Genomic DNA, 26994 nt, shown 5'->3' on the forward strand with positions numbered 1-26994 from the left:
TCGTTTGCTAGGGCTGCTCTAAAAACACACTACAAAATTGGGAGCTCAAACCAACAGAAATTCATTGTCTCACAGTTCTGGAGACTAGAAGTTCAAGATCAAGGCGTCAGCAGCGTTGGTTCCTTCCGAAGGTTCTGAGGGAGAACTGGTGGTTGCCAGAGGGGAGGGGTTGGGGGATGGGCAGAAATAAATGAAGGGGATTATGAGGTACAAGCTTCCAGGTATAAAAAAAAAAGTAAGTTATGGAGATGAAAAACAGAATGTAGTCAATAATATTATAGTGTATCTCATTTTTATTCCATGGCCAGATTTTATGTTTTTTAGTTTTTAAGAAAAGTTCAAGCTTCTTTAAAGTTTCTTTATCTTTTTGCAGCCTGAATTCAACAAAAGTCATATTTACTTCCTCTTCAACCACGTTGATATTACTATTGCATACCACGAGGACAGTGGAAGAAATGGGGGTTTTGCGAGATTGGTTTCTGCTAGACTTGAGCCCCAAAGGTAATTAGAGAATATCTTTTTTACTTAGCTCCATTAATTTAAAAATTAATTCAGAATATGGAAGTTCTCAACTAGAATTCTCATTTTTAGGATACATGTGTGATGTCACCTCAGACATACAATTTGAAAAATCAAATAGGCAATTTATTCCCTTCTGCTTGTAGTTAGCATTTGAATACCATGTGATGTGAGAAAGAATTGACAGATCTGGAAGGGAATAGACCTACTGAGGGCATCCTTACTCTCTTCTTTACTTGCTGCCCTATGATAAAGAGCTTAGATTTCAATTTGTGCTTCTTCAGAGGACAGGTCTATTACTGGAGTCTATTAGGCAGGTATCACCTGAGTATAAGGAAGAATCTACTAACAATTAGAGTTCTCTAACTCTAATTAAATAAGCAATCCCAAGAATTAATGAGTACTGTATCCCTGGATGTTACAGAAAGAGCCTAGATGACCCAGGTGTTGGAGAGTTCACAAGTAGGCCTCCAGCATAGTGTCTGGTCCCTAGTAAGTAAGTGCTCAATGAATTGTAAAGGACATTGGGTAACAGATTCGACAGGCGACCTTTAATGCTCCGACTCTAAGATCCTATAGGATAGATTAGTACTCTTCCATTAAGACAGGTAGAGAGGGGAATATGGCACACAATGTATAAAATCATGGTCCGTTATGGGAAAAATATACAAAACCTGAAATATTAAGATGAGGAAGTTGTCCCTTGAAACTTCCGTGAGGTGTATTAAAGGAGGCACGTGTGGTAGAATTTTCTGAACATGGAGCAAGGAATTAGGAAATTTGGCTTTTTAGTCTCATCTGTCCTGGTTCCATTTTGGAAGGAAACCCTCAGTTTGTAGAAATGAGCCAGACTTCGTTATTTTTAAGGCTACTACCCTATCTTCCTTTAGGCACGGCTGTTCCGTCTGTCACACATGATGCTCAAAGAGAAAGAATAGAGAATGTGTCGTGCCAAGCTTTTGACCATGGGTAGGTTCACTTGATCTGTCATAGGCTTAATTTCCTCATCTGTGAAAGGAGAGGGCTGAATTAGGAGTTTTTCACGTGGCCCCTGATGTGTCAAACCCTGGAAATTTTTTTTTTCAACTTTTTTTTTTTTTTTTTTTTTTTATTTTTGGGACAGAGAGAGACAGAGCATGAACCGGGGAGGGGCAGAGAGAGGGAGACACAGAATCGGAAACAGGCTCCAGGCTCCGAGCCATCAGCCCAGAGCCTGACGCGGGGCTCGAACTCACAGACCGCGAGATCGTGACCTGGCTGAAGTCGGACGCTTAACCGACTGCGCCACCCAGGCGCCCCAAACCCTGGAAATTTTTATTGACGTGTATTTTTCTGGGGAAAAGGATCAGGGCGTGTTTTTTGAACAATAGGGAATAAACATAGCTACCAAGAGAGGCCAGGAAATACTCATCATTGTCAGGGGCAATCACCCGTGCTTTTTTTGTGTGTATGTCACTTCTGATATCTGGCAACAGAATTTTAGGACGATGGACCGTGAGGTCTATCTCAGGATGGCTGCTCATATTCAACGTCATTAGGTAGTAAACATACAAAGTATGATCATCCAGGAAGAAGCTAGTCTCATCAGCTATATGAAAATCAAACTTAAGGCTTTACGGTTATACCTCGTATTCTCAGACTCAGAGTAAAAAGCCAAGAAAATGGTTTTTTAGAGTAGCATGTATCTAGTCATTGTAAAGGTCATTTTTGTGGGCCTCTTGAGAACGAGGACTGTGTTATAATTAATTTTTTTTTTTTTTAGAATTAGACAGTCTGTTCAAGGCCATAGCAGTGAGTTAGGCCTAATGGTGTTCTAAGCCTACCATCTTGTGTTGTCTTTTAGGTACTGTACCCAGCTAATTTGCCTGATGGTTACCATGGTTGATTGTTCCTTTTTCCTAGAATCACTTGCTTAATTTGGCTTCGAGAATACCATACTTCACTGATTTTCTCCTGTCTCACTAGTCGCTTATCAGTCGTCTCCTCATTTCTCCAACATCTCAATATTGGAGGGTCCCGGGACTGAGTCTTTGAACTTTTTTTCTTCTTTATATATACTTACACATTGGCAATCTTACCCTGTCTCCTGGCGTCAGAGCCCACATTGACTCTTTGATCTGTAGACTTGTATATGCAGCTGTCTACTTGACATGTTCATTTGGATGTCTAGTAGGCACTTCAAATTTAACACGGCCAGAAATGAACTTCTAATCTTTCCTCCAACCTGTTTTTCCTAGTGTCTTCTCCATCTCCGTAAATGGCAACTACATCCTTCCAGTTTCTCAGGCCCCCAAACTATGGCCACACCCTTGACTCCTCTTTATTATTCTTCATTCATACCCTATATCCATGCCAACCTTTGGCAGATAACGTGGCTCTCTTCTTAAAATATATTCAGGATCCACCACCAGTTCTCATCACCTCCACCACTATCATCTGGTCCAAGACATCATTATATCTCAAGTGAATTAGGGCAAAACCCTCGCTGGTCTCTCTGGTGCCACCCTTGACTTCCAGCAGTCTCTCCTCAGTACAGCTTGCAGAGTATTCCTTTTGAAATGTCAGCTCATGTCAGCCTTCTGCTCAGAATCTTCCAGTGACTTCCCATCTCACTTAGAGTAAAAGCCAGTTTTGAAAATGGCCTACAAGGCCTTATACAGCCCACACGCAAGGCCAGTGGTTTAAAATAGGGCTTTTACATTGATTAGAGATCTTTTTTTTTTTAATATGAAATTTGTTGTCAAATTGGTTTCCATGCAACACCCAGTGCTCATCCCCACAGGTGCCCTTCTCCATGCCCATCACCCACTTTTTCCTCCCCCCACCCCCATCAACCCTCAGTTTATTCTCAGTTTTTAAGAGTCTCTTATGGTTTGGCTCCCTCCCTCTCTAACTATTTTTTCCCCTTCCCCTCCTCCATGGTCTCCTGTCTTTCTCAGGATCCACATAAGAGTGAAACATATGGTATCTGTCTTTCTCTGACTTATTTCACTCAGCATCACACTCTCCAGTTCCATCCACGTTGCTACAAAAGGCCAGATTTCATTCTTTCTCATTGCCGAGTAGTGTTCCATTATGTACATAAACCACATCTCCTTTATCCGTTCATCAGTTGATGGACATTTAGGCTCTTTCCATAATTTGGCTATTGTTGAAAGTGCTGCTGTAAACATCGGGGTCCATGTGCCCCTATGCATCAGCACTCCTGGATCCCTTGGGTCAATTCCTAGCAGTGCTGTTGCTGGGTCATAGGGTAGATCTACTTTTAATTTTTTGAGGAACCTCCACACTGTTTTCCAGAGCGGCTGCACCAGTTTGCATTCCCATGATTAGAGACCTTAATACAATTTTTGCCGCATAATCTCATTGATGTGAAATGCAGATATTTCATGTGCTGGGTTCAAGGCCCAGACTTAAACAGGGAACCTTGATATGCATTATCGTGCAGTCATTGAATTTTTTTCTGTAGATGTTATTTGTCGGTAGCCTTAACAATGATCATTTTTAAAATTCATAGCTGTTTCACAATACAATTTGGCTTTCAATGAATTCACCCTCCAAACACTTAGTAAGGACATATCATATGTCAGACACTAGGGTGACAAAAAATGAATGGGAAGAGGTGCACATGAATGGCATCCGCAATGGTGAGTGAATGGCGTTATTGCACACGTACTTCTAGAAATAACAGTCCCACAAGGACTGCATATTATTCTTTAAACAGAAGCCAAGGGATAAATTGTATGTTGAGCAAATAATTCAAAAGGGAAGCATCACTGTTTCTCTTTTTGATTTTTCCATCTCCTCTTTATTCCTCTTTTATGTTTTGCGTGATATTGCGGTCTCTTTATTCTTTTTCTTAAAGATTTTATTTTTAAGTAATCTTTACACCCAATATGGGCCTCGAATTTACAACCCGGAGATCCAGAATCATGTACTCTACCGACTGAGCCAGCCAGGTGCCCCATGAGAAGGTTCTTAGCGACACATTTTCTCTTGCTATCTGAAAGTAGAGCGTTCCTCTGAAAGCTTTTGGAAGTCGAAATGTCAAAAGCGAAGAAGCAATTGCCATTCATTTATACGGAAAATTTTGTGAGCATTTCCAGACTCCCCAAATCCCCTTTCTTAGGCTTTTCTGATACCTTAAGGCACATCTTGCTAATGGATGCACAACATAAGCCAAGATAAAGCGCAGATGCTCACACAGTTCAGAGCTCTGGGGGCTTGATGTCGAAATGTCGAGTGTAGTTCCCCAGGAAGGAGCTGGGCGGCGCCACTCTCGCTACTGGGTGGGAGGGGAACTGCCTCTCTAATGGCTCCCTGCAACACCAACACTGAATGCACTTTTTGATTTTTCAGAAAAGTGAAAATCCTCTTTGGATTTCTCTCACTTAGTGAAAACAGGTACTAATGGAGGTCTTTCGTAAAAGCGAAGTGGCATAAAGTGAGCTTTGGAAAAGCAGGGGATACCTGTTTGATGTGTTGGGCAGTATATTGACTCTTATTTGAGTGTTAGGGACATTTAGAAACAAGGCTATTTTTTTTTTTTTAAGTAGGCTTCATGCCCAGCAGGCTTGAACTCATGCCCCTGAGATCAAGACCTGAGCTGAGATCAAGAGTTGGACGCTTAAGCAACTGAGCCACCCTGGTGCCCCAAAACAAAAGTATTTAAAATCATAAAGTTTTGGGGTGCCTGGGTGACTCAGTTGGTTAAGTGTCCAGCTTCAGCTCAGGTCATGATCTCACACTCTGTGAGTTTGAGCCCTGCGTCGGACTCTGTGCTTAGCAGCTCAGAGCCTGGAGCCTGCTTCGGATTCTGTGTCTCCCTCTCTCTCTGCCCCTCCCCTGCTCATGCTCTGTCTCTCTCTGTCTCAAAAAAAAAATAAAAAACATTAAAAAAATAAAATCATAAAGTTTTAAATACTAATTATAATGAAAGGCAAATTTTTTCAACCTGCTACTGTTACATTCCTGAATAGCCATGAATTGGAAATTTACAACGGTAGTTTGGTATAAAAATTACTTTCTCTTTCTTACCCCCTTCTTTCTTAGCTATAAGCATTCAGGTGAAGGCCGCCTAGCCTGTAATGGACCCCCTATGGAAATTCCTGAAGAACATACAGAGAAGTTTAATGTAACCTACACTTACTCTGTGCAATTTGAAGTAAGTATTCCACGCCATCATCTTACTTTTGTTCCAAATCAGGTACATAACTATCATATACTTCATTAATATTAAAGCCTTAATTTTGATCATCAGGGTTGTATAACCCAGCCAAAAGCCCGAGAAAGTAGGTAAGTTCTTTACATTCAAACCATTCAGAGGACCATCCTTAAAGGAATATCTGTATTAAATCTGCCACATTTCAGGTACCGTGCCAGGTAATTTACTTTCTCCTACTTCCTCAGAGGTTTGAAGGAAGTACGTGGGAAACTGGAGGGGTGTTGCCTGGGCTTGGCAGGTTGCTCAAGTGGGACCTGAAAGGAAGAGTATGTTGTGGAAGAGACAGAGGATAGGATATGTAGTGAGAAGAGCATCCATATTGGGCTCAGACTGACCTGTGGTTCAAATTGAGGCTTGGCCACTTACTGGCCGCGTGAGCTTAGGTAAGTCGTGGGATCTCAGGCTCGATTTCTTCTCTGGGCATTTGTTCCTCGTTTTCAGAATATATAAAGACCTTAGCATTGCACAGAATAGGTCCTCAACATATGGCCTTCATTATTGTTTCTACACATTTAATTCTTCTTTTGTAAGTAGCTATTTTTATGAAGTGGTGTGTATCTTCGGTGGCTAGACAGACGTACAGACTGACTATTAACAGTCTGGTGAATAATCTAACAGCTCTCTGATGCCCGTGTTTCCCAAAGGTTTTTCTGCAAACTGGTTGCTTCACATTTTATTTATTTTTGCTTTATATTTTCTTTTCTTCATATTTATTTTAAATTCATTTATTTTGACAGAGAGAGGGAGGGGCAGAATCCCAAGCAGGCTCAGCAGGGCTCGGTGCGGCCTCGAACTCATGATCTGTGAGATCACGACCGGAGCCAAGATCAAGAGTCAGACGCTCAACCGACTGAGTCACCCAGGCGCCCCTTATTTTTGCTTTGTGTTTTAAAGGGTGTTAGGTGAGAAAAGGGTCCTGCGATGAGGTTACTTTGGAGAATGCTAGGTCAAGCAATGTTAAAACAATGCATTGAGAGTATTCATTATGTTAAAAAACACTGAATTTTCAAAAGATAATTATAATACTTAGCATTTCATAGACCATGGCAGAACTCATGGGGATATAATGTTCTTTAGAATATACAAGGGAAACACTGCACGTGGTGCCAAAAAATATACGATTTTGTGCAAATGAGACATTTACATGTGCTGTTTTCACTTCATGTGTACATCATGGATGTCTTTCCGTGTCAGTAGAGTCACATCCTTTTTATTTTTTAATTTTTAAAGATTTTTTTTTTGATTAGAAAAATTTCTTTATTGTTTATTCCTTTTTTGAGAGAGAGACACACACAGAGCATGAGCGGGGGGCAGGCAGAGAGAGAGGGAGACACAGAATCTGAAGCAAGGTCCACGCTCTGAGCTGTCAGCGCAGAGCCCGACGCGGGCCTCGAACTCACAAACTGAGATCATGACCTGAGCCAAAGTTGGATGCTTAACTGACTGAGCTACCAGGTGCCCCTATTTTTTAATTTTTAATATTTATTTTTATTTTAGAGAGAGTGCATCAGTCAGGGAGAGGGGTAGAGGGAGACAGAGAGAGAGAGAGAGAGAGAGAGAGCGCGCAGATCTTAAGCAGGCTCCGTGCTCAGTGCGGAGCCCATGTGGGGGCTCAATCCCACGACCCTGGGATCATGAGCTGAGCTAAAAATGAAGAGTCAGATACTCAGCCGACTGAGCCACCCAGGCGCCCCAGAGTCCCATCCTTTTTTTTAATTTTTATTAAAAAAATTTTTTTAATGTTTATTTTTTACACAGAGAGAGAGAGAGAGAGAGGGAGAGAATGAGTGGGGGAGGGGCAGAGAGAGAGAGGGAGACACAGAATCCGAAGCAGGCTCCAGGCTCTGAGCTGTCAGCACAGAGCCCGACGTGGGGCTTGAACCCACAAAAAGTGAGATCATGACCCGAGCTGAAGTCGAACACCCAACCGACTGAGCCACCCAGGCACCCCCCCCATCCTTTTTTTAATTTACTGCATACTACATTTAACGTGTAGGCCATGGTTGACTTATTTAGTGCTTCATTGAGAAAAACAACCCAAATGTCTAATTTTTAATTTAGAAACGGTGCTTTAATGAACATTCTTATGTTTCTTCTTGTGTGATTATTTCCTAAAGTTCAATTCCCAGCACCAGGATTATGTAGGTAAAAGGGTGTGCAGATTTCGAGAACACATTGCCAAATTCTTGTCCAGAGAAGTTGCTGGGCCCGAGGATGTGCTGTTTCCTCACATACTCAGCAGTGCTAGGTTTTTGTCAATATTTTAAAATTTTGCTTCAGAGTTTTATTTTATTTATTTTTTAACATTTATTTATTTATTTTGAGAGAGGCAGAGAGAGTGCGAGCGGGGAAGGGGCAGAGAGAGAGGGAGGCAGAGAATCCCAAGCAGGCTCTGCACTGTCAGCACGGAATCCCATGCGGGGCTCGAACTCACAAAACCGTGAGATCATAACCTGAGCCCTGACCAAGAGCCGTCCTGTGCTTCCAGATTTTAATTCTGTGACTATACCAAAGGGAGATCGATTCATATTAAGCAAACCCCTAATTGTCCAATGTATAAACCAGAATCCCGATTTATTAATTTACATGGAAAAATATGAGTGCCAGGGACCACACCATTCATGTTAGCTGGTTAGCACATCTGCCTGTGATAACGATATATGAGAAAGCAAATAGAAATAGAATAGCATAAATAGAAAGTTTGTTGGTGAGCCTAGGACCCCAGAGCAAAAGGAAGTGGGTATTAAAACATGATATTCATGGCCCTCTAGTCCTCTGCTTGCCCATGGACCAGATGTTTATATTCATGGGCTGGGTACTCTTAGTCCTGGACAGTATTACAGGTGTTTCATCGAAAGATTAACTTGGGGGCTTTCCTTTTATAGGGAAAGCCTTTTAAGACTATATAGATTTATGCATTTCTCTTTTTATTTTTTTTAAGGCAATATCTCATATTTTTGAGTCGGCTTTGATCATACTCGATTTGGTGTAAATGACTTATTTCTTAAAGCTTTAGATGTGCTTTCTTGAGACCAAGCCCTAATCACATTATTGGGGATTAGGTCTCAAATTTCTTCAAACATTTACAAATTGTGCTCAGCTTGTGTCATTTCTATACATGACCTGCCAGCCATTACAACATGATTTTTTCCTAATCTCAGTCTGAAAGCAATCGTATCTTAGGGCTGCCTTGCTTTTGTCCCTATGTATCACCTATGTGGTTATATCCATTTTATAAATGAGGCTACTGAAGCCCAGTGAGGTGGGGTAATTTTCTCAGGATCATTGCTGGCGGGAGGCGCAAGTGATATTCAAACTGGCCCCCAAACTCATAGCTTTTCTGCTATACCATTCTGGCTTTCCGTATTAAAGGTCTATTATATCTTCTGTCCACAGAGTTACTCTAAAGAAAATGAGAAACGTTTATATTAGAAATGCGTGTGTGTGCTTTGGATCATCTGGCTAGAGGTCAGGATTACTTGAGCCTACATCCTGCGGTTTACGCAAAGTACAATCGGTGAAAACAGGCAATTTACTAGTCCAATATGGTCAGCCTTCTGATCTCTGGATGAAATACAGAAGTGTAATCTGGGGGAAGGAATGGAATACACCCTGAAGAAATTAAAATAACTTTCCCTAATGATTGAGAACATTATTAAAAGTCTAAGTTATTATCAGAAGTTGATCAGGGGCACCTGGGTGGCTCAGTCAGTTGGGCGTCCGACTTCAGCTCAGGTCATGATGGGTCTCATGGTCAGTGAGTTTGAGCCCCGAGATGGGCTCTGTGCTGACAGCTCGGAGCCTGGAGCCTGCTTCAAATTCTTTGTCTTCTCTCTCTGCCCCTCCTCTGCTCACATGCTGTCTCTCTCTCTCTGTCTCTCTGAAAAATAATAAATAAACATTAAAAAAATTAAAAGAAGATGATCAAAGAACTGAAGCCCTTCTACATTTTTATCACTTATTCGTCAGCTATACACATTTAAATGTAGTGGCACGCCTGGCTGGCTCAGTCAGTAGAGCCTGCAATTCTTGATCTCAGGGTGGTGAGTTCAAGCCTTGCTTTGGGCATGGAGCGTACTTAAATTAAAAAAAAAATTAAATGTAGGAACTTTTATGCTTGCTGTAAAAGCCAAGGGAACGCACATCTAAATTGAAGTTCAGATTCACACCGGGAGCCTCCACGGTATGGAGCTAGTGGACTGTCTGCCTGTCAGGAAGCAACTGTGGCTACCGACCGAGCTGAAGCTCAAGTTCAGATGCAGCTGTACCAAATGGGGGAATTTGGGGGAAGTCACGTTATTTGGGGTTAGGGCTCAATCCCTTGGTCCTTAACACGCCTACTCTTGGAAGCTTTTCCGGAAGAGGGAATTCTTTCCCTCTCCTTGAAACTCACTTAGGGTTCTTAGGAGGCCCTTGGCCTCAATAAGTGGCATGATGCAAAGGCCCAGACGCGCCTGAGTTTGAAAACTGGTGCTGACGTTTATTAGCTGTGTGAACTTCCTCATCTGTAAAATGGGGATAAAATCATCACCTCCGGTGATTATTCTGGGGTATGTGAGCTCACATAAAACGTTTAGCACCGTACCTAGCCTGTAGTAGGCACACGATCCTTTCCATTCCTTCTTGCGGACACAGGAGCACTTGATTTACAGGTGTCTCACACAGCAGCGTGAGATTGTGCGGTGAGAAAACACCACGCCGCCATAGTCTGTATCTGAACACCAGCGCGTTGCCGTTGTAGGCGGGGGCGAGCATAAGGAAGCGTGCTGTTACACATCTCTGGTGCTGTTCATTTTGTGGTCTTGAGTTGAAAAATGCTTTCTTAACCCGGTGATAATGATGCACATCAACCCTTCCCAAAGTGCACTCCCTAGAACACGAGTCAGACAAGTTTGGAAAATGCTGCTTTCTACAACTTCATTTCTGAGCTTCCCAAAGCACATGAGTGAAATATTTAAAAGTCTCCTAATGAAATCTTTTGACTGAGTCTAACTCAGTCAACCACACTTGACTCTGGAGTACTCTTGTGGAGTAAAATCTATATTGCATCGTGGCTCCCACTTGGGGTGTCTCAAGTGTCCATGGTGGTTGCATCTTAGAGTACCTCACAAAATCTTATTGAAACCACAACAGAGCTTGAGTTTTCCGCTGACAAATAAGAGGCAAACCTTCATATGTTGGTAACTGTAATATAAAAGAACTGAAATTGCATTATAGCGTAGGAAGGATTTTGTCAGTTAGCTGGGTTGATATTATTTATTGAATTGCTTCAGTGGTAATAACTACTTGGAGTGGAAATTGAACGTGAATTTGAAAATCGCTATTTTTCAACCTCCAATTAAGTAATTGATTCAGGCCGATAGTATCAATGGATGTTAAAATCGGAGATGAACGAGCGTTAGGAAAGCTGGTTGTTCTCACAGTGGGAGAGTGTCACCCCACGCATGACTTGCTAATTGCAAATGGGAAAATATAAAAATAAGTGAGTGGATAAGGAAATAAATGAACACGAGTTCGTATCAGTATCTCTGACCATAATGCAGCACTACAGCGTTTGGGCTAGCCCTCTCCCCTTGCTGACTGCTAACTTCTTTCTCTGATGCTGAGAAATATGGCCCCCATCTTCTATAATGTGTTGATTTATTTGTTTTTTTAAAAAATTTTTTTGATGTTTATTTATTTTTGTGTGTGTGAGAGAGAGACACAGAGTGCGAGTGGGAGAGGGGCATAGAGAGAGAGAGAGAGAGAGAGAGAGAGAGAGAGAGAGAGAGAGAGACAGAATCTGAAGCAGGCTCCAGGCTCCAAGCTGTTAGCACAGAGTCCGATGCGGGGCTCGAACCCATGAACCGTGAGACTGTGACCTGAGCCGAAGTTGGACGCTCAACCAACTGAGCCACCCAGGCACTCCTGATTTATTTGTTCAGTCCTAGCATACATGTAGTGTCAAAACTGATAACCCATACCCCTGTGAGAGATTAATTAATTAATTAATTAATTTATAAATGGGAAATTCTGATACTTGCTGATTTTTTAAAATATATTTTTAATGTTTATTTTTGAGAGAGGGAGACAGAGCACAAGCAGGGGAGGGGCAGAGACAGAGGGAGACAGAGTCGGAAGCAGGCTCCAGGTTCTGAGCGGTCAGCACAGAGCCCGACTCGGGGCTCGAACTCACTGATCATGAGATCACAACCTGAGCCAAAGTCAGATGCTTAACTGGCTGAGCCACCCAGGGGCGCCGAGAAACAAATTTATTAACTGGAATGCAGTGTTTCTATAGCACTCATTTTAGTAAAGAAATACCTTGTGGTTTTTTTTTTTTTTTAATCTTTGAAAGCCAGCTCATATTTCACACAGCTCATCTCACTTAGGACTAGCCACATTTCAGGTGCTGGATAGCCACATGTGACTAGGGCCCACTACCTTGGCAAAGATCTACACCTCTGTGCTTCCTGGGAATTTCCCCTCGGGTCCACGCTTCCGCGTGTTTCCCCCCCTTCCTGCTGCTTCTCACTCTCAGTACAGAAAATCTCACCAGGTCTTGTGACACGGATGGATTCCAGGCCCTTGGCTGGATGAACTACACTGTCTCACCCCGTGTGGACTGCGGAAGGCTTCCATGTACCTCTGGCACACGGGTCGTTCTCGGGGTCAGTGGGGGAGGGGCAGGCACAATCCCGACGCAGGGATGGGGCAGGGAGATATGGACAGGAAGCCACACCCCATGCATACGTCAAACCACTTACAGGTGTCAGGACCATGCAGCAGCTGGGGCCCTCGACCACCTGAGACCTCCTTGAACCTCCTCGACAGCCACCTGCAAACTGCTGTTTGGAAGCAGAGCTCACGGTCATCGGTGAGGTTGTGGGCCTCAGCCCCTGGTCAGGCAGCTACTGGCTACAGAAAGGTCCAGAGGCGGTATAGTGTTTAGTTACAATTCTTTTCGGGTTTTTAATTAAGCGTCTTGTGGGGCACCTGGGTGGCTCAGTCGGTTGAGCGTCTGTCTCTTGATTTTGGCTCGGGTCACGATCCCCGGGTCGTGAGATCGAGCCCTGCCTCAGGCTCCACCTGAGCTTAGAGCTTGCTTAAGAGTCTTGCTCCCGCTACCCCTCCCCCACACTAGTTCACGCGCTCTCTTTCTCTCTCTCTCTCTCTAAAAAAAAGAAAGCATCTTGTGTATTTTATGTTTTCAGAAAATGATTCATGTTCCCAAATGGGTATACAGTTTGGAGCTTATATAACAAATATGTTCAGAAGTTATTGAAGGATGGGTCATAAAGATTAATATCTGAGTGAAGACCTTTTATTCATACATTTATATGACAGATATTTGTCGAGTGCCTACTATATGCCTAGCCTGGGAATTTTTATTAAGTAACTTCTTTACCTTCATTTTTCACAATAGTCCTCTGAAAGCAGGTACTGTTTTAAAACTCCACTTTATAGAAAAGAAAACCGAGGGGCACGTGGGTGGCTCTGTCGGTTGAGCGTCCAACTCTTGGTTTCAGCTCAGGTCATGGTCTCACAGTTCGTGAGGTCGAGCCCCGCATGGGGCTCTGTGCCGACAGCGCGGAGCCTGCTTGGGATTCTCTCTCTCTCTCCCCTCTCTCTGCCCTTCCCCCACTCTCGCTCTCCCAAAATAAAGAAATAAACTTAAAAAGAAATAAAAACTGAGACCCATAGAGGGAAAGCCACTTGCCAAATGGCTTTTACAAATGTAAAGGATTATAAACCAAGATTAGTTTGACTAGAGAGTCCAGGCTCTTGACGCAGCCTCTATAATACATGGTGTGAGTTTAAAATGGGAAGGAATTATGGCAGGTGAATGGGCCAAGAAGGCTTTATAAGAGAGGAGTGTGAGGCATTGTGGGAAGGCCAATGGACTGAGTTAAGAGACCTAGATTTTAGGCATTTGGAGAGGAGCTAGGGTAGGGCTTTCTGGGGAAGAGTGTACATGGGAACAGTACCTATGGGGAAGAGTGAACAAAAGTCCAATTGAAAGAAAATTGTCTTCATTTGCTTATTCATTCATCAGATGATAGTAAATGCATTTTATGTGCCAGGGATTAGGTGCTGGGGTCCCTAAGGGCCAAAAAGATTCAGTTTGACACCTCAGACTTTAATCGTTTATATAGTATTGGTAGGAAGTTTAGAAAGATAGACTTGGGCCAGATTTTGAATGGCCTTGAATGCCAGGCTACGTATTACTATTCACAATACTTTTATTTCAGAAACTTACCGTTTTTATACCACGAACCAAAGGTTTTGTGGCTTCATTCTAATCACATTACTCTTAGCCATGTATGTGACTTACATAAGCTTCATTTGTGGGTTGGCCTGGGATCCTAGCCACATTTATAGCATTGGGTTTTTGTTCCCCCTCCAAAGCATATTCTTGATTTGTAGGCAGCATGGGCCAGTAACTGAATTGAGAAGCAGAGAATTTTGGTGCTGGCTTGCCTCAAGCTCATACTGTGACCTTGAGCAAGTTCGTTTTGCTCTCTGAACGTCAGTTTCCCCTGTAATAAAATGAGAGAGTTGAAATGGATCAGTAGTTCTCAACCCTATCAGACTGATGTTCTCTTTTTTTTTAATTTAGTGAGAGAGAGCATGAGTGGGGGAGAGGGGCAGAGGGAGTGATGAGAGAGAGAGAGAGAGAGAGAATCAGAATCTTAAGCAGGCTCCATGCTCAGTGTGGAGCCCGACATGGGACTCGATCCCAGGACCCTGGGATCATGACCTGACAGTGGAACTCCAGATCCCGACACTCCACTGTCTGGGCCACCCAGGCGCCCTGATGTCTTATTTTAATATCAGATGTTTTCTCTGTCTCCCTTTACTATTGTAAATTCATATTTATAGACACTAGATGATTGAACCTGTCTGTACACCTAGTTTCAATAAATATCAATATAACATCCTAACTGTAATATAAAAGAAAGAAAAAGAAAGTAATTTTTAAGAAAATAGCATGTATTTCAGTACATATTTCAGTCCCCGTCAGATGCATGCACCAATGTGTTTAATCACTGTAAATGTCAGGGCTGTGAATGCAGATGAATATGAGAATATCGTCCATTGGTAGCTCAAGTACCACATCTTTCCGAGAGAGGGCATGATTTTCTGAGATGTTGATCAACTCAGTTCTGTGTTGTGCTCGTCTCTCAGGGAAGTGCCGTGTGGGTCCCGCCTTCTCTGCTGCTTAATCCCTGAAGTATCCCCTACGCATCCTCATCATGCCCCTTAGGGGGTGCTGCTCCCTCTGTTGCAATCACCTGGACCAGAAGAAACCCCAGCTGTCTGCCCATTTGATTCTTTGAGTCCCTGCGTGAATATTCTTTGAGTGACATCCATCGTGGGGTCCTGCGTCAGGGTTCAAGAAGTCTGGTTTTGTTTCTACTTTTGCGGCTCGTGCCTCCGGTAGTAAACACGAAGGACTTGTTTACCTGCTGTGGTTTTGTGAGAACTGCCATGTAAAGAAGCGGAATAGCTCATTAGTGTTCGGGGGATTGAGGAAGTAGGTTTCACCACTTAGTTACCTTTCTGCGTTTGTCATTTTGCTCTCAAATGTGCCTTAGGAGTTTTAAATCGTTTCTTATTTTCTTAGGGCAGAGTACCACGTGTTATGGTCTGTTATTGCCAGCAGATGGCGATGTTTGGTGCAAAAACTGTCAGGCTTACCAGCTGCAGATTTTTCTAGGCTCTCTTAGTATTTAAAATTCAAACTTCATGGTGCATACTGGAAGGTATCTCTCCTTTTTGAAAGACCCGATATGAATTAACTTGCTTAAGGCAATGGGTAGGCTGGTGAAGAGAAGCCTGTAATTCAAATTTTTACAAATTAAGTCACATTTGACGACAGGCCCAGTATTTTAGAACAGCTAAGATGTATGTTTTTATGCAGTGAGTAGTTGATCCCTTGATTTATCTATAAATTCTGATTTCCTATTTATAGGTTTTAAGTGATAATTTATTTTGAAACAGTTTCAGACCACAGAAGGATTGCCAGAACAATACAAAGAGCTCCCCCAGTCCCTTTAATCAGAACCCCCCAATTGTTAATATTTTACCTCATTTGCTCCATGGTTCACCCTTCTCTCTGTGTCCATTATCATTAGTCTTTCTCTGAATCTTTTGAGAGCTAGATGTTCTATCGCCCCTAAACGCTCCAGAGTCCCCCAAACAAGATCATTTTCCTACTAGAATAGCATACAACTAGCATATAACTCTGCAAATCAGGAATCTGTATTGCTATCACATTACCATCCCGTCCACATGCATCCATTCAAATGTTGCCAGCTGGCCAACAATGTCACTTTTTCCCTTTGTGGTTTGAGGTCCTATCTAGGAGTATGTGTTGTTTAGTTTGTGGTCTCCAATCCAGACCCGTTCTTTAGTCTTTCTCTGTCTTTCACATCCTTGAAATTTTTATAGAGTACAGACCTTACAATCTGCAGGATGACCAGCAAACTGGGTCTGATGGTTCTTATTTAAAGAAAATTAAAAAAAATTTTTTTTATGTTTATTTATTTTTGAGAGAGCACAGTGGGGGAGGGGCAGAGAGAGAAGGAGACACAGAATCCGAAGCGGGCTCCAGGCTCCGCGCTGTCGGCACAGAGCCCGACGTGGGGCTCGAACCCACAAACTGTGAGATCATGACCTGAGCCGGAGTCGGACGCTTAACTGACTGAGCCACCCAGGCGCCCCCTGTCTGATGGTTCTTTATGACAAGGCTCGGGCTGTACGTTCTTGGCAGGGATCGCACCACAGACCCGATGCTGCATACATCAGGAAGTACGTGATGTCAACCTGCCCCATCACTGGTAATGTTAACCAGGATCACCTGGTCATCAGGTTTTAACTAAAATCCATCATTGAATTAAAACCCAATTAAAATCTATCATGTGGGTTTTTTTTTTTTAAGTGGCATACTTTAGGGGCACCTGGCTGGCTCCGTCAGTAGAGCGTTATCTCTTGATCTCAGCGTCATGAGTTCAAGCCCCATGTTGAGTGTGGAGCCTACTTAAAAAAAAAGTAGGAAAAAAAGCAGTGTATATTAATTTTTCTCCATACTCCAACTCTGAACTTCGGGAAAAACACCTAAAACCCAGTTTTAAATAATAAGTCATTTCAAACATTACTTAGTCAATTTGCACCAGCATTTTCCTTTTGCTAAAAGCATGTTATTGATTTGAGGGGTGATTACACTGTATTAATGGTGTAAGTGTTTATTGGGGATTCCCAGTTCCGAACTTCATCTATTGGGGATATTTTGTAAGAAAGCTACTGACAGTTTGAGGTTGATCACATGTCACAGAAACAGCTTGATTGGTAATTGTATTTTCTTTCTTTTTTTAAGTTTATTTATTTATTTTGAGAGAGAGAGAGAGAGAGAGAGAGAGAGAGAAAGAGAACAGGGCTGGGGCAGAGAGAAGAGGGAGAGGGGAAGAGAGAAAAGGACAGAGAGAATCCTAAGCAGGCTGCATGCTGTGAACACAGAGCCTGACTCCAGGCTTGATCCCACAAACCGTGAGATCATGACCTGAGCCAAAATTAAGAGCCGAATGCTTAACTGACTGAGCCACCCAAGCGCCCCAGTCATTGTATTTTCTTATGGTTTATTCAGTATTGAAAACTACAAACCTTAAAAACAAAGCATCTTTTATAAACTTGTTGCTACGACATCTCAAAATACTTAACATATAAAAATGTAGGGGCACCTGGCTGGCTCAGTCAGAAGAGCATGCGACTCTTGATCTTGGGGTTGTGAGTTCGAACCCCATGTTGGGTATAGAGATTACATAAATAAGTAAACAAACAAATAGATACTGAGTCTTTTTTTTAAAGGTGCTATTTCTGGTGAACAGTGGCAAGCTACAAGTACTTTCTTCCTAGTTCCTTCCTGAAATGAAGAAGAATATCACTTCATAAAAATAAGATAAAAATGTCAGGACACATCTTACTATTCCAGGAAGTTAGTAGTAAAGAAAAGGCGAAAATATATGCAGAATAACCTTCTGTCTGTTTTAGGATTATAACCAGCAAAAGTCACTAGAAGTTTGGTCATATAACTGTACATTTTTGTTTGTTAGGAAAACAAAAGCATCAAGTGGGCATCTAGGTGGGACTACATTTTGGATTCCATGTCTCATACCAACATTCAGTGGTTGAGGTAAGTACTTTATTTTTATTTTTTATTTTTAAGTTTATTTTCTTTAGTAACCTCTGCCCAACATGGGGCTCGAACTCAGCATGCTGAGGTCAAGGGTCGCATGCTCTTCTGACTGAGCCAGCCCAGGTGCTTCTAGGTAACTACTTTATTTAATTAATTAATTAATTAATTTATTTTTAAATGTTTATTTTTGAGAGAGAGAGAGACAGAGAGACAGAGAGTGAGTAGGGGAGGGACAGAGAGACAGAGGCAGACTCTGAAGCAAGCTCCAGGCTCTGAGCTGTCAGCACAGAGCCCAACGCGGGGCTCAAACTCATGAGCCGTGAGATCATGACCTGATCCAAAGTCGGACGCTTAACCCACTGAGCCACCCAGGCGCCCCCCCTAGGTAAGTACTTTATAAAACAAAGAGTAGGTAGCTTCAGTAGGAGAAATGTAAATATATATTTGTATTAAATATACGTATATATATATCTTATATATATCATATATATATCTTATATCTTATATATATGTACATATATATATATATATGATATATATCTTAAAGTTTATTTTAAGAGAGAGAGCAGGGGAGGGGCAGAGAGAGAGAGAGGGAGAGAAGCAGAGAGAAAATTCTGGGCTGAAAGCAAGGAGCCGGACACGGGGCTCGAACCCATGAGTGGTGAGATCTATATACCTATGTGTTTTAAAAAGCTATTTTGTTACCGCAGATGATCTTGAGTGACACCTTTTCCTCCCTGTGGCTGGTTTCCCCTCTCCTTCCTCGCACACACCTCTCCACGTGCACAAAGAAAGAGAAAAAGGAAGACGGGCCTTAAATACACGCCTGCGTATGCCGAAGGGAAGAGCGGCTTGAGGTGTCTGAGAGGTGCCTTGCGGCCTGCAAAGAGCATGGGGGGGGGGGGCGCGAAGTGGGCAGGGTGTGACTGCGGAAGGGGACACCGTGCACGAGATGAGAGGAAAACACGGTAGAGACTTGTGCTCCTGGGTTCAGAAAGTCTGAGGAAGAGGGCCAGGAGGAAGGTGGAGGCATTACATGTGAGACACCAAGACCTTTCAAGGGGCCCTTCGTTCCCTCAGCGGGGCGGGTGACGGAGAGGACCGTGTGGGGGACAAGGTGTGTCGGGGAGGGGCTGCTCATGCCACTGGTGTGCTTCCTCGTCCCTGCGAGGCGGCCAGACGCCCTGCTGGGCTCTGGGACAGTGTGAGGGAGACAGACGGACTTCTGCTCCCGCGAGGCTTTACGTTCTGGTGGATGCAGAGGACACGCGCTTGATCGCTCGGGAACCTTCAACAGGGCCAAACCGCAGAGGTGGAAGTTTCAGCCTGAAATGGAGGGAGGAACCAGCTGAGAACGTGACAGTTGGGCGTGACTGTGGCCAAGTGCTGAGGGAGGTCGGGGGGTAGGTCAGTTTGGGGTGGAAGAAGACTATGAAAGTAAAAATGAAAGTGAGGGAAGGTGTGGTTCCGAGCATGGTCTCTTGAGGTGATGACCCTCCTTATATACCCATTGCCTTTTAAGTGAGAATAACGCCCCCTGCTCCTGTGTTTCTAGACTTATTCCTTCGTGTCTTCCTGCTCTCCCTCCTCCTCCTCTTCCTCCTCCTCTTCCTCCTCCTCATTATTATGATCATATGGTAGCTTTTCCAGAGTCTTCTGTTTGGGCAACTGTCCAGGTCCCATTTTGTCACATCCCTAGAAGTCTCTTCAGGTAAAATTTATTTAAATGGTTTCTCCAAAGGGATTGTGAGACCAAAGGGCCTCCAGATACACTGTGGGGGCTAATCTCTAGTAGTATTCGTATTTATAGCGTAACAAGGAATGTACTTTGTTTCAGCCATGATCTAACTCACTTACCACATTAACAGACGTTTTAGACATCAGTCATCTTTAAAAATTTTTTAATGTTTATTTTTGAGGGAGAGAGAGAAAGCATGAGCAGGAGAGGGGCAGAAAGAGGGGGAGAGAAAATCCCAAGCACACTCCACGTTGTCGGCTCAGAGCCCCACATGGGGCTCGAACCCACAAACCGTGAGATCATGACCTGAGCTGAAACCAAGAGTCAGACGCTTAACCGACTGAGCCACCCAGGCACCCCTAAAAGTTTTTATTTATTTATTTATTTTGAGAGGGACGCCTGGGTGGCTCAGTCGGTTAAGCGTCCGACTTCAGCTCGGGTCATGATCTCGTGGTCTGTGGGTTTGAGCCCCACGTCGGGCTCTGTGCTGACAGCTCAGAGGCTGGAGCTTGCTTTGGATTCTATGTCTCCCTCTCTCTCTCTGCTTCTTCCCCACTCATGCTCTCTCTCTCTCTGTCTCTCAGAAATGAATAAATGTAAAAAATTTATTTATTTTCAGCATGAGAGTGTGCACACGCAAGCAGGGGAGCGGTCGAGAGAGTGGGAGACAGAGAATCCCAAGCAGGCTCCGCGCTGTCAGCACAGAGCCTGGCTCAGGGCTCGAACTCACGAACCGTGAGACCATGACCTGAGCTGAAGTCGGACGCTCAACCGACTGAGCCACCCAGGCGCCCCTCCTATGCTGTACCTTTTATCCCTGTGACTTATTCGTTCCATAGCTGGAAGGCTGCACCTCCCACCCCCTGCACTCATCTTGCCCATCCCCCCACACCCCCTCCCCTTTGGCAGCCACAAGTGACTTATTTATTTTATAACTGGAACTTTGCACCTCTTAATCTCCTTCATCTATTTTGCCCATCCCCCCATACTACCTCCTCTCTGGCAACCATAGACATCAATCATCTTATTGGCATCTTTTTTTTTAATTTATTTTTGAGAGACAGGGAGAGTACAAGCAGGGGAGGGGCAGAGAGAGAGGGAGGGAGACAGAGGATCTGAAATGGGCTCCGCGCTGACAGTAGAGAGCCTGATGTGGGGCTCAAACTCACAGACCGTGAGATCATGACCTGAGGGAAAGTCAGATGCTTAACTGACTGAGCCACCCAGGCTCCTCCTTATTGACATCTTTCTAGAACAGTGTTGGTCTTTTCAGATTCTGGTGAAGCTTTGTTGATGTGTTCGGGTTTGGCTGGGTGGTGGGATGGTAGAAGGGATTGGTTTTGATTTGGGAATAATTTTGAAGTTTAAATTTTAGAAACAGTAAGAGCTGGGAAGTACAGTGACCATGGGGTCATTACCCTGAAGCTCATAAAAAGACTACAACCTTGGTCTATCAGTTAAGAAGTCAGTCAGCCATTAGTTCTTTTTTTTTTTATTATTATTATTTATTTATTTATTTATTTATTTATTTATTTATTTTAATATATGAAATTTACTGTCAAATTGGTTTCCATACAACACCCAGTGCTCATCCCAAAAGGTGCCCTCCTCAATACCCATCACCCACCCTGCCCTCCCTCCCACCCTGCCCTCCCTCCCACCCCCCATCAACCCTCAGTTTGTTCTCAGTTTTTAACAGTCTCTAATGCTTTGGCTCTCTCCCACTCTAACCTCTTTTTTTTTTTTTTTTTTTTCCTTCCCCTCCCCCATGGGTATCTGTTATGTTTCTCAGGGTCCACATAAGAGTGAAACCATATGGTATCTGTCTTTCTCTGTATGGCTTATTTCACTTAGCATCACACTCTCCAGTTCCATCCATGTTGCTACAAAAGGCCATATTTCATTTTTTCTCATTGCCACGTAGTATTCCATTGTGTATATAAACCACAATTTCTTTATCCATTCATCAGTTGATGGACATTTAGGCTCTTTCCATAATTTGGCTATTGTTGAGAGTGCCGCTATAAACATTGGGGTACAGGTGCCCCTATGCATCAGTACTCCTGTATCCCTTGGATAAATTCCTAGCAGTAGTCAGCCATTAGTTCAACCTTGATTCCTGGACTTTCATTCTCAGTTCCATGCCCTGGAATTGAGTTTCTGTTAATTGATCTTATTTACTTCTTCTTGCTTCTTTTTGGGAATGTACCCTTAAAAAATTCTAAAATCACCTTAAGAATAATGTTGCTTATATTGCTTTATTTGGTTTTGTTTGTTTCTTTTTAGTGTTTATTTTTGAGACAGAGAGAGACAGAGCATGAGCGGGGGAGGGGCAGAGAGAGAGGGAGGCACAGAATCCGGAGAAGGTTCTGAGCTGTCAGCACAGAGCCCAACGTGAGGCTTGACTTCACGAACCGTGAGATCATGACCTGAGCTGAAGTCGGACTTAACAGACTGAGCCACCCAGGCGCCCCTATATTGCTTTATTTGTAATACAGTTTTGTGGATTACGTGTATTAATACATAATATCAATATATTGTGTATTATAATATATTAAGTTCATTTAATATACTGATGTATTCAGCTTTTGATCTAAGTTTAACCTTGGAAAAGTGATCAACATGATGGTAATTTGAATGCCTTTCTTTTATATGTACCCACATTTTCTTCTCACTGTTTAAATAAGGAACTTGAGGTTTAACTTGTCTTTTTTCTTCTTTAAATTTTCTAGTATTATGAATTCCTTTGTTATCATTCTCTTCTTATCTGGCATGGTGGCTATAATTATATTGAGGACTCTTCATAGAGATATTATCAGATACAATGAGATGAGTTCTTCTGTAAGTAAAAATGCACATATTTGATTCAGCAAATATTTGAATGCCTACTCTGTCCACTTGTCAATGTTATATTTTTACTTAGGGCATATAATACCTCGAATACAGCACATTTCGACATCTAGCAATTTAGCCTGTTATACCAAATCAGAAAGTATAGAGTTGGGTAGGTTCTATCAGAAAGTATAGAGTTGGGTATGCTCTGTAAAAGTAGAAGTCAGTTTATTAGAGAGGTATTTGTTACCCACTCTGGTTCTATTCCTTTTTATATGTTTCTGAACTTTTAAAGTATTATTTAATGTTTCCATTAATTTGGAGTATGAGATAAATATATCAAACATTGCAAAATGTTATCATTTGGGTTAAATTTAGTTTAAAAAAATCTTTTTTAACATTTATTCATTTTTTGAGAGACAGAGAGACACAGAGTGTGAGCGGGGGAGGGGCAGAGAGAGAGGGAGACACAGAATCGGAAGCAGGCTCCAGGCTCTGAGCTGTCAGCACAGAGCCCGACGTGGGGCCTGAACTCACAAACTGTGAGATCATGACCTGAGCCGAAGTCAGACACTTAACCGATTGAGCCACCCAGGCACCCCTCTTTTTTTTTTAATAAATTTTTTTTTGAGGTTAAATTTAGTTTTATCTCATTTATACTGTTTTGACTCTTATAATCATCTGTGTATTGGTGAATTTTAGATTTCTTTTTTTTTAAAAAAAGAGAATCCTTTGTTTTTCTTTTCTTTTTAAGGTTTGTTTATTTTTGACAAAGAGAGTGCAAGCGGGGGTGGGGTCAGAGAGAGGGGGAACAGAGGATCTGAAGCGGGCTCCACACTAACAGCACAGAGCCCTATGCGGGGCTCGAACTCACACACCATGAGATCGTGACCTGAGCCGAAGTCAGACGCTAAACCAAGTGAACCACGCAGGTGCCCCGAATTTTAAATTTCTATAAAAATTGGCCGAATTCCCTCTGTATATTAAATCATTTCACTTTCTCCATGCAATTAAGCCAGGCGTGTTCCTTATATGAGGAACACATTCCCTTTAATGCAAAACTTAGAGTAAGGGAGTGCCTCATTTGGATGGCAGGATCACCTACCTTCCAGAGGGCTGCTGTATCCAGAATGAGCCATTGGCTTCCAGTTAGTCTGTCTTTAGAGGAAAATTCATTTCCGTCTAACTTTCAGAGTTCTGGTAACTTTCTGCCACAGTGTGTTTACCAAAGATTCTCTCATATGCAGGAAGATGCCCAGGAGGACTTTGGTTGGAAGCTGCTTCATGGGGATGTATTCAGACCACCAAGGAATAGAATGTTGCTGTCAGTTTTCCTGGGCCAAGGAACACAAGTTTTGATCATGACGTTTGTCACCTTACGTAAGTAGGCTCAGATCGATATGCGTCATCTTAAACATTCTTAGCGAACTGTTGCCGTATGTTAAATTTTGATCCACGTGTACAAAAGGGCTTTGAAAATACCCTAAAGTTTAAGAAAATGTACGTATTATGGTACTTACAATTCTATCTTCTCAAATTAAGGATAGGAGTCTGAATATGTTCCTGTCTCCGGGACCTTTCATGGCTTCTTCAGTTGTGAATAATTTATTGTGCTGTCCAATACACAAAGTCCTTGCTTTGCAAAAGAGATGCTTTCTTGAAAATCAGCATGTGGGTAGAATCATATTTTAAGTGGACTAAGGGAATTCATAATTAAACACTAGCATTTTGAAATGCTGTGGCAAGCCTAAGTGCTGGTCTTTAAACGTATAAACAGAATGGCATCTTTAGGAGGCTCACAATGGCTGTTGAACCCTGGCTGCCTTCATGTATAAAGTAAAAATGGAGCCTGTCAATTTTTGATAGCCAGAGTGGTGATTTTCATAAACAAGGCTGCTGTAAAAAAAAAAAAAAAAGGCTTGTTAGGTGTTTCAGATGTCAGTGCTAACTTCAAAATTCAGCTTTCAAGATTGTATTTTCCTGAGACCAAGTCTCGCTTTGATTAAAAAAAAATTTTTTTAATGTTTATTTTTGAGAGAGAGAGAGAGAGAGAGAGAACAGGGGAGGGGCAGAGAGAGAGAGGGAGACACAAAATCTGAGGCAGGCTCCAGGCTCCAGGCTCTGAGCTGTCAGCACAGAGCCTGACATGGGCTCGAACTCATAAACTATGAGATCATGACCTGAGCCAAAGTCGGGTGCTTAACCGACTGAGCCACCCAGGTGCCCCACTGCTTTGATCTTTTTTTTATTCTTCCCCTTGAATACAAGGAAACAGAAGGAAATTTTTGTGGGAAAATGATTTTCTGTTTACGGAATGATACTAGAGTAGGGGGGATTGTTTATTTAATTTTGATTTAAATGGTGAGGTAAAGACTAGATCCAACTTGGAAACTGAACTTCACTTGCCTTGTCTTGAAAATCACACCTTTTCATTAAGACAAAATTGTCATTAGTTAAGTGAATAACATTCATTCACAGTGTCACTTAAGATCTCACATGACAGAATATCCTTGTGTGCTGTTACACATAATATGTCTTAATCAGTGGGTCTTTAATTTATTACAAAGTCTTGTGTGCTTCTGAGGCTATGATTGTAACTGGTTTGATATTTCTTTTTTGTGCCTTTAGTTCTGGCCTGCCTTGGTTTTCTATCCCCCTCCAACCGAGGCGCTTTAATGACCTGTGCCGTTGTGCTCTGGGTCCTTCTGGGAACCCCTGCCGGATATGTGTCTGCAAGAATGTATAAGAGTAAGCATTACATCTGCTCTCATTCCAGTAAGTTCATGTGTTCAGTGTAGAAATTAAAAGGCCGTAAAACACAACATTTGAGAATCGCATGGGGCATTTTAGCCGACCCATCCAAAGGTACTTGTGTCCTGGTTATAAAGTAGGTCTAAAGTGGACTGAATCAAGCTGCGACAGTAACTCTTCTGTCTTTTCCTTCCTCAGCACTTAAAGGTGTTAAATGGAAGACAAACTTTTTGCTGACGGCACTATTATGTCCTGGGTGAGCATTGCACGTTCTCTGTTCTCTATGCAATTACACTCTTCCTTAGACTTCGTCTTGGAGAAATCATCGTAGGCGATAATGAAGGGTCGAAGGGAGAGGAGTTTTCTGTAGCGGCAGCATTCTCTCTTTGTACAGCGTAGCCTCGAGTGCAAAGAGATAGCCAGGGTGCTGCTGTATTGAATTTTGATCTTCGGTCTTGGAGCACATTTCATAAATGCTCATCTCAGTTATACATCTTGCATTATATACCATATTAGAATGGCAATTTAGGCACCACCTTGTGTCAGTCCCCTTGTCGCTGTCTTCTGTGATTCTTTCTTCCCGTCTCCCCTAGTGACTGCAGTGTCATTAGTGACTGCAGTTCGGGAGGTAGAGTCGTTGTCCAAGGGGGAGTGGGCGGGGCCGCACAGTGGCTGTGTGAGTAGCGCCGTCAGCCCCCTAGTTACAGACGTGCGGGATTGGTGGCCAAGCCGGGGAGCAAGTGTTCAAGGTCACGTGGGATGTCAGCGCTATATATAACCGGATGTTCCCCCTGCATCCCGTCCTGGGATCTTCCCACAGAACCTCGCTGATGAAGTGCTGACTCACTTAGGGTTTCATCTCCTTAGTCAGCTCGGGCTGCCCTACCAAAATCCACAGACTGGAGGGGCGCCTGGGTGGCTCAGGCGGTCGGGCGTCTGACTTCGGTTCAGGTCATGATCTCCGTTTGTGAGCTTGAGCCCCGCGTCCGGCTCTGTGGGCTCTGTGCCGCCGGCTCAGAGCCCGGAGCTTGCTTTGGATTCTGTGTCTCCTTCTTTCTCTGCTCCTCCCCGACCTGTGCTGTCTCTGTCTCTCAAAAATAAATAAATGTAAAAAAAATCCCATAGAGTGGGGGGAGGGGGCTGAAACAAAACAACACACGTTTGATTTCTCATAGTTCTGGAGGCGGACATGTTGGAGATCGGGGCACCAACAGGGTTGGGTCCTGGTGAGAAATCTCTTCCTAGCTTGTTGACGACTGCAGTCTTGCTGTTTCCCCACATGGCAGGCAGAGACAGTAAACTCTCTAGTGTCTCCTCTCATAAAGGCACTAATCCCATCATGAAGTCCTTCCTCATCTAAGCTTAATCACCTCCCAAAGGCCCCACCCCCAAATACCATTACCTTGTGGATCAGTGCTTCAATATATGAATTTGGGGAGGGGGACACAACTCAGTCCATAGCACGTTTCATTTCTCATATTCTTTCCTTGATGTTATGAAGGAAAGGTCTTTTTAAAAAAGGTTTATTTATTTTGAGAGAGAGACACAGACAGACGGACAGACAGCACAAGTGGGGGAGGAGCAGAGAGAGAGGGGGAAAGACAGTCCCAAGCAGGGTCCGCACTGTCAGCCAGGAGCCTGATGCCGGGCTCGATCCCACGAACCACGAGATCATGACCTGAGCTGAAATCAAGAGTCAGATGCTTAAACGACTGAACCACTCAGGCTCCCCACCTCCCCCCCCCCAACTTTTTT

At 43.1% G+C, this 26994-nt stretch overlaps 1 protein-coding gene across 2 annotated transcripts in view; it reads left to right on the forward strand.

The window, feature by feature from the left end:
* Positions 1-26994, forward strand: part of LOC109250464 (transmembrane 9 superfamily member 2-like) — an 87669-nt gene that overhangs the window by 32638 nt on the left and 28037 nt on the right. For both annotated transcript variants that reach the window (XM_019421513.2, XM_019421514.2), the window contains exons 6-12: positions 374-501; positions 5572-5683; positions 17836-17915; positions 22389-22497; positions 23736-23868; positions 25117-25236; positions 25438-25495. In XM_019421513.2, coding sequence (XP_019277058.2) covers positions 374-501; positions 5572-5683; positions 17836-17915; positions 22389-22497; positions 23736-23868; positions 25117-25236; positions 25438-25495 — 740 coding nt within the window. The remainder of the gene's footprint in view (positions 1-373; positions 502-5571; positions 5684-17835; positions 17916-22388; positions 22498-23735; positions 23869-25116; positions 25237-25437; positions 25496-26994) is intronic.

The sequence above is a fragment of the Panthera pardus genome, unplaced genomic scaffold (assembly GCF_024362965.1).
Source record: "Panthera pardus isolate Hobbes unplaced genomic scaffold, ASM2436296v1 HiC_scaffold_27, whole genome shotgun sequence".
In the NCBI taxonomy this organism is placed as follows: Eukaryota; Metazoa; Chordata; class Mammalia; order Carnivora; family Felidae; genus Panthera; species Panthera pardus.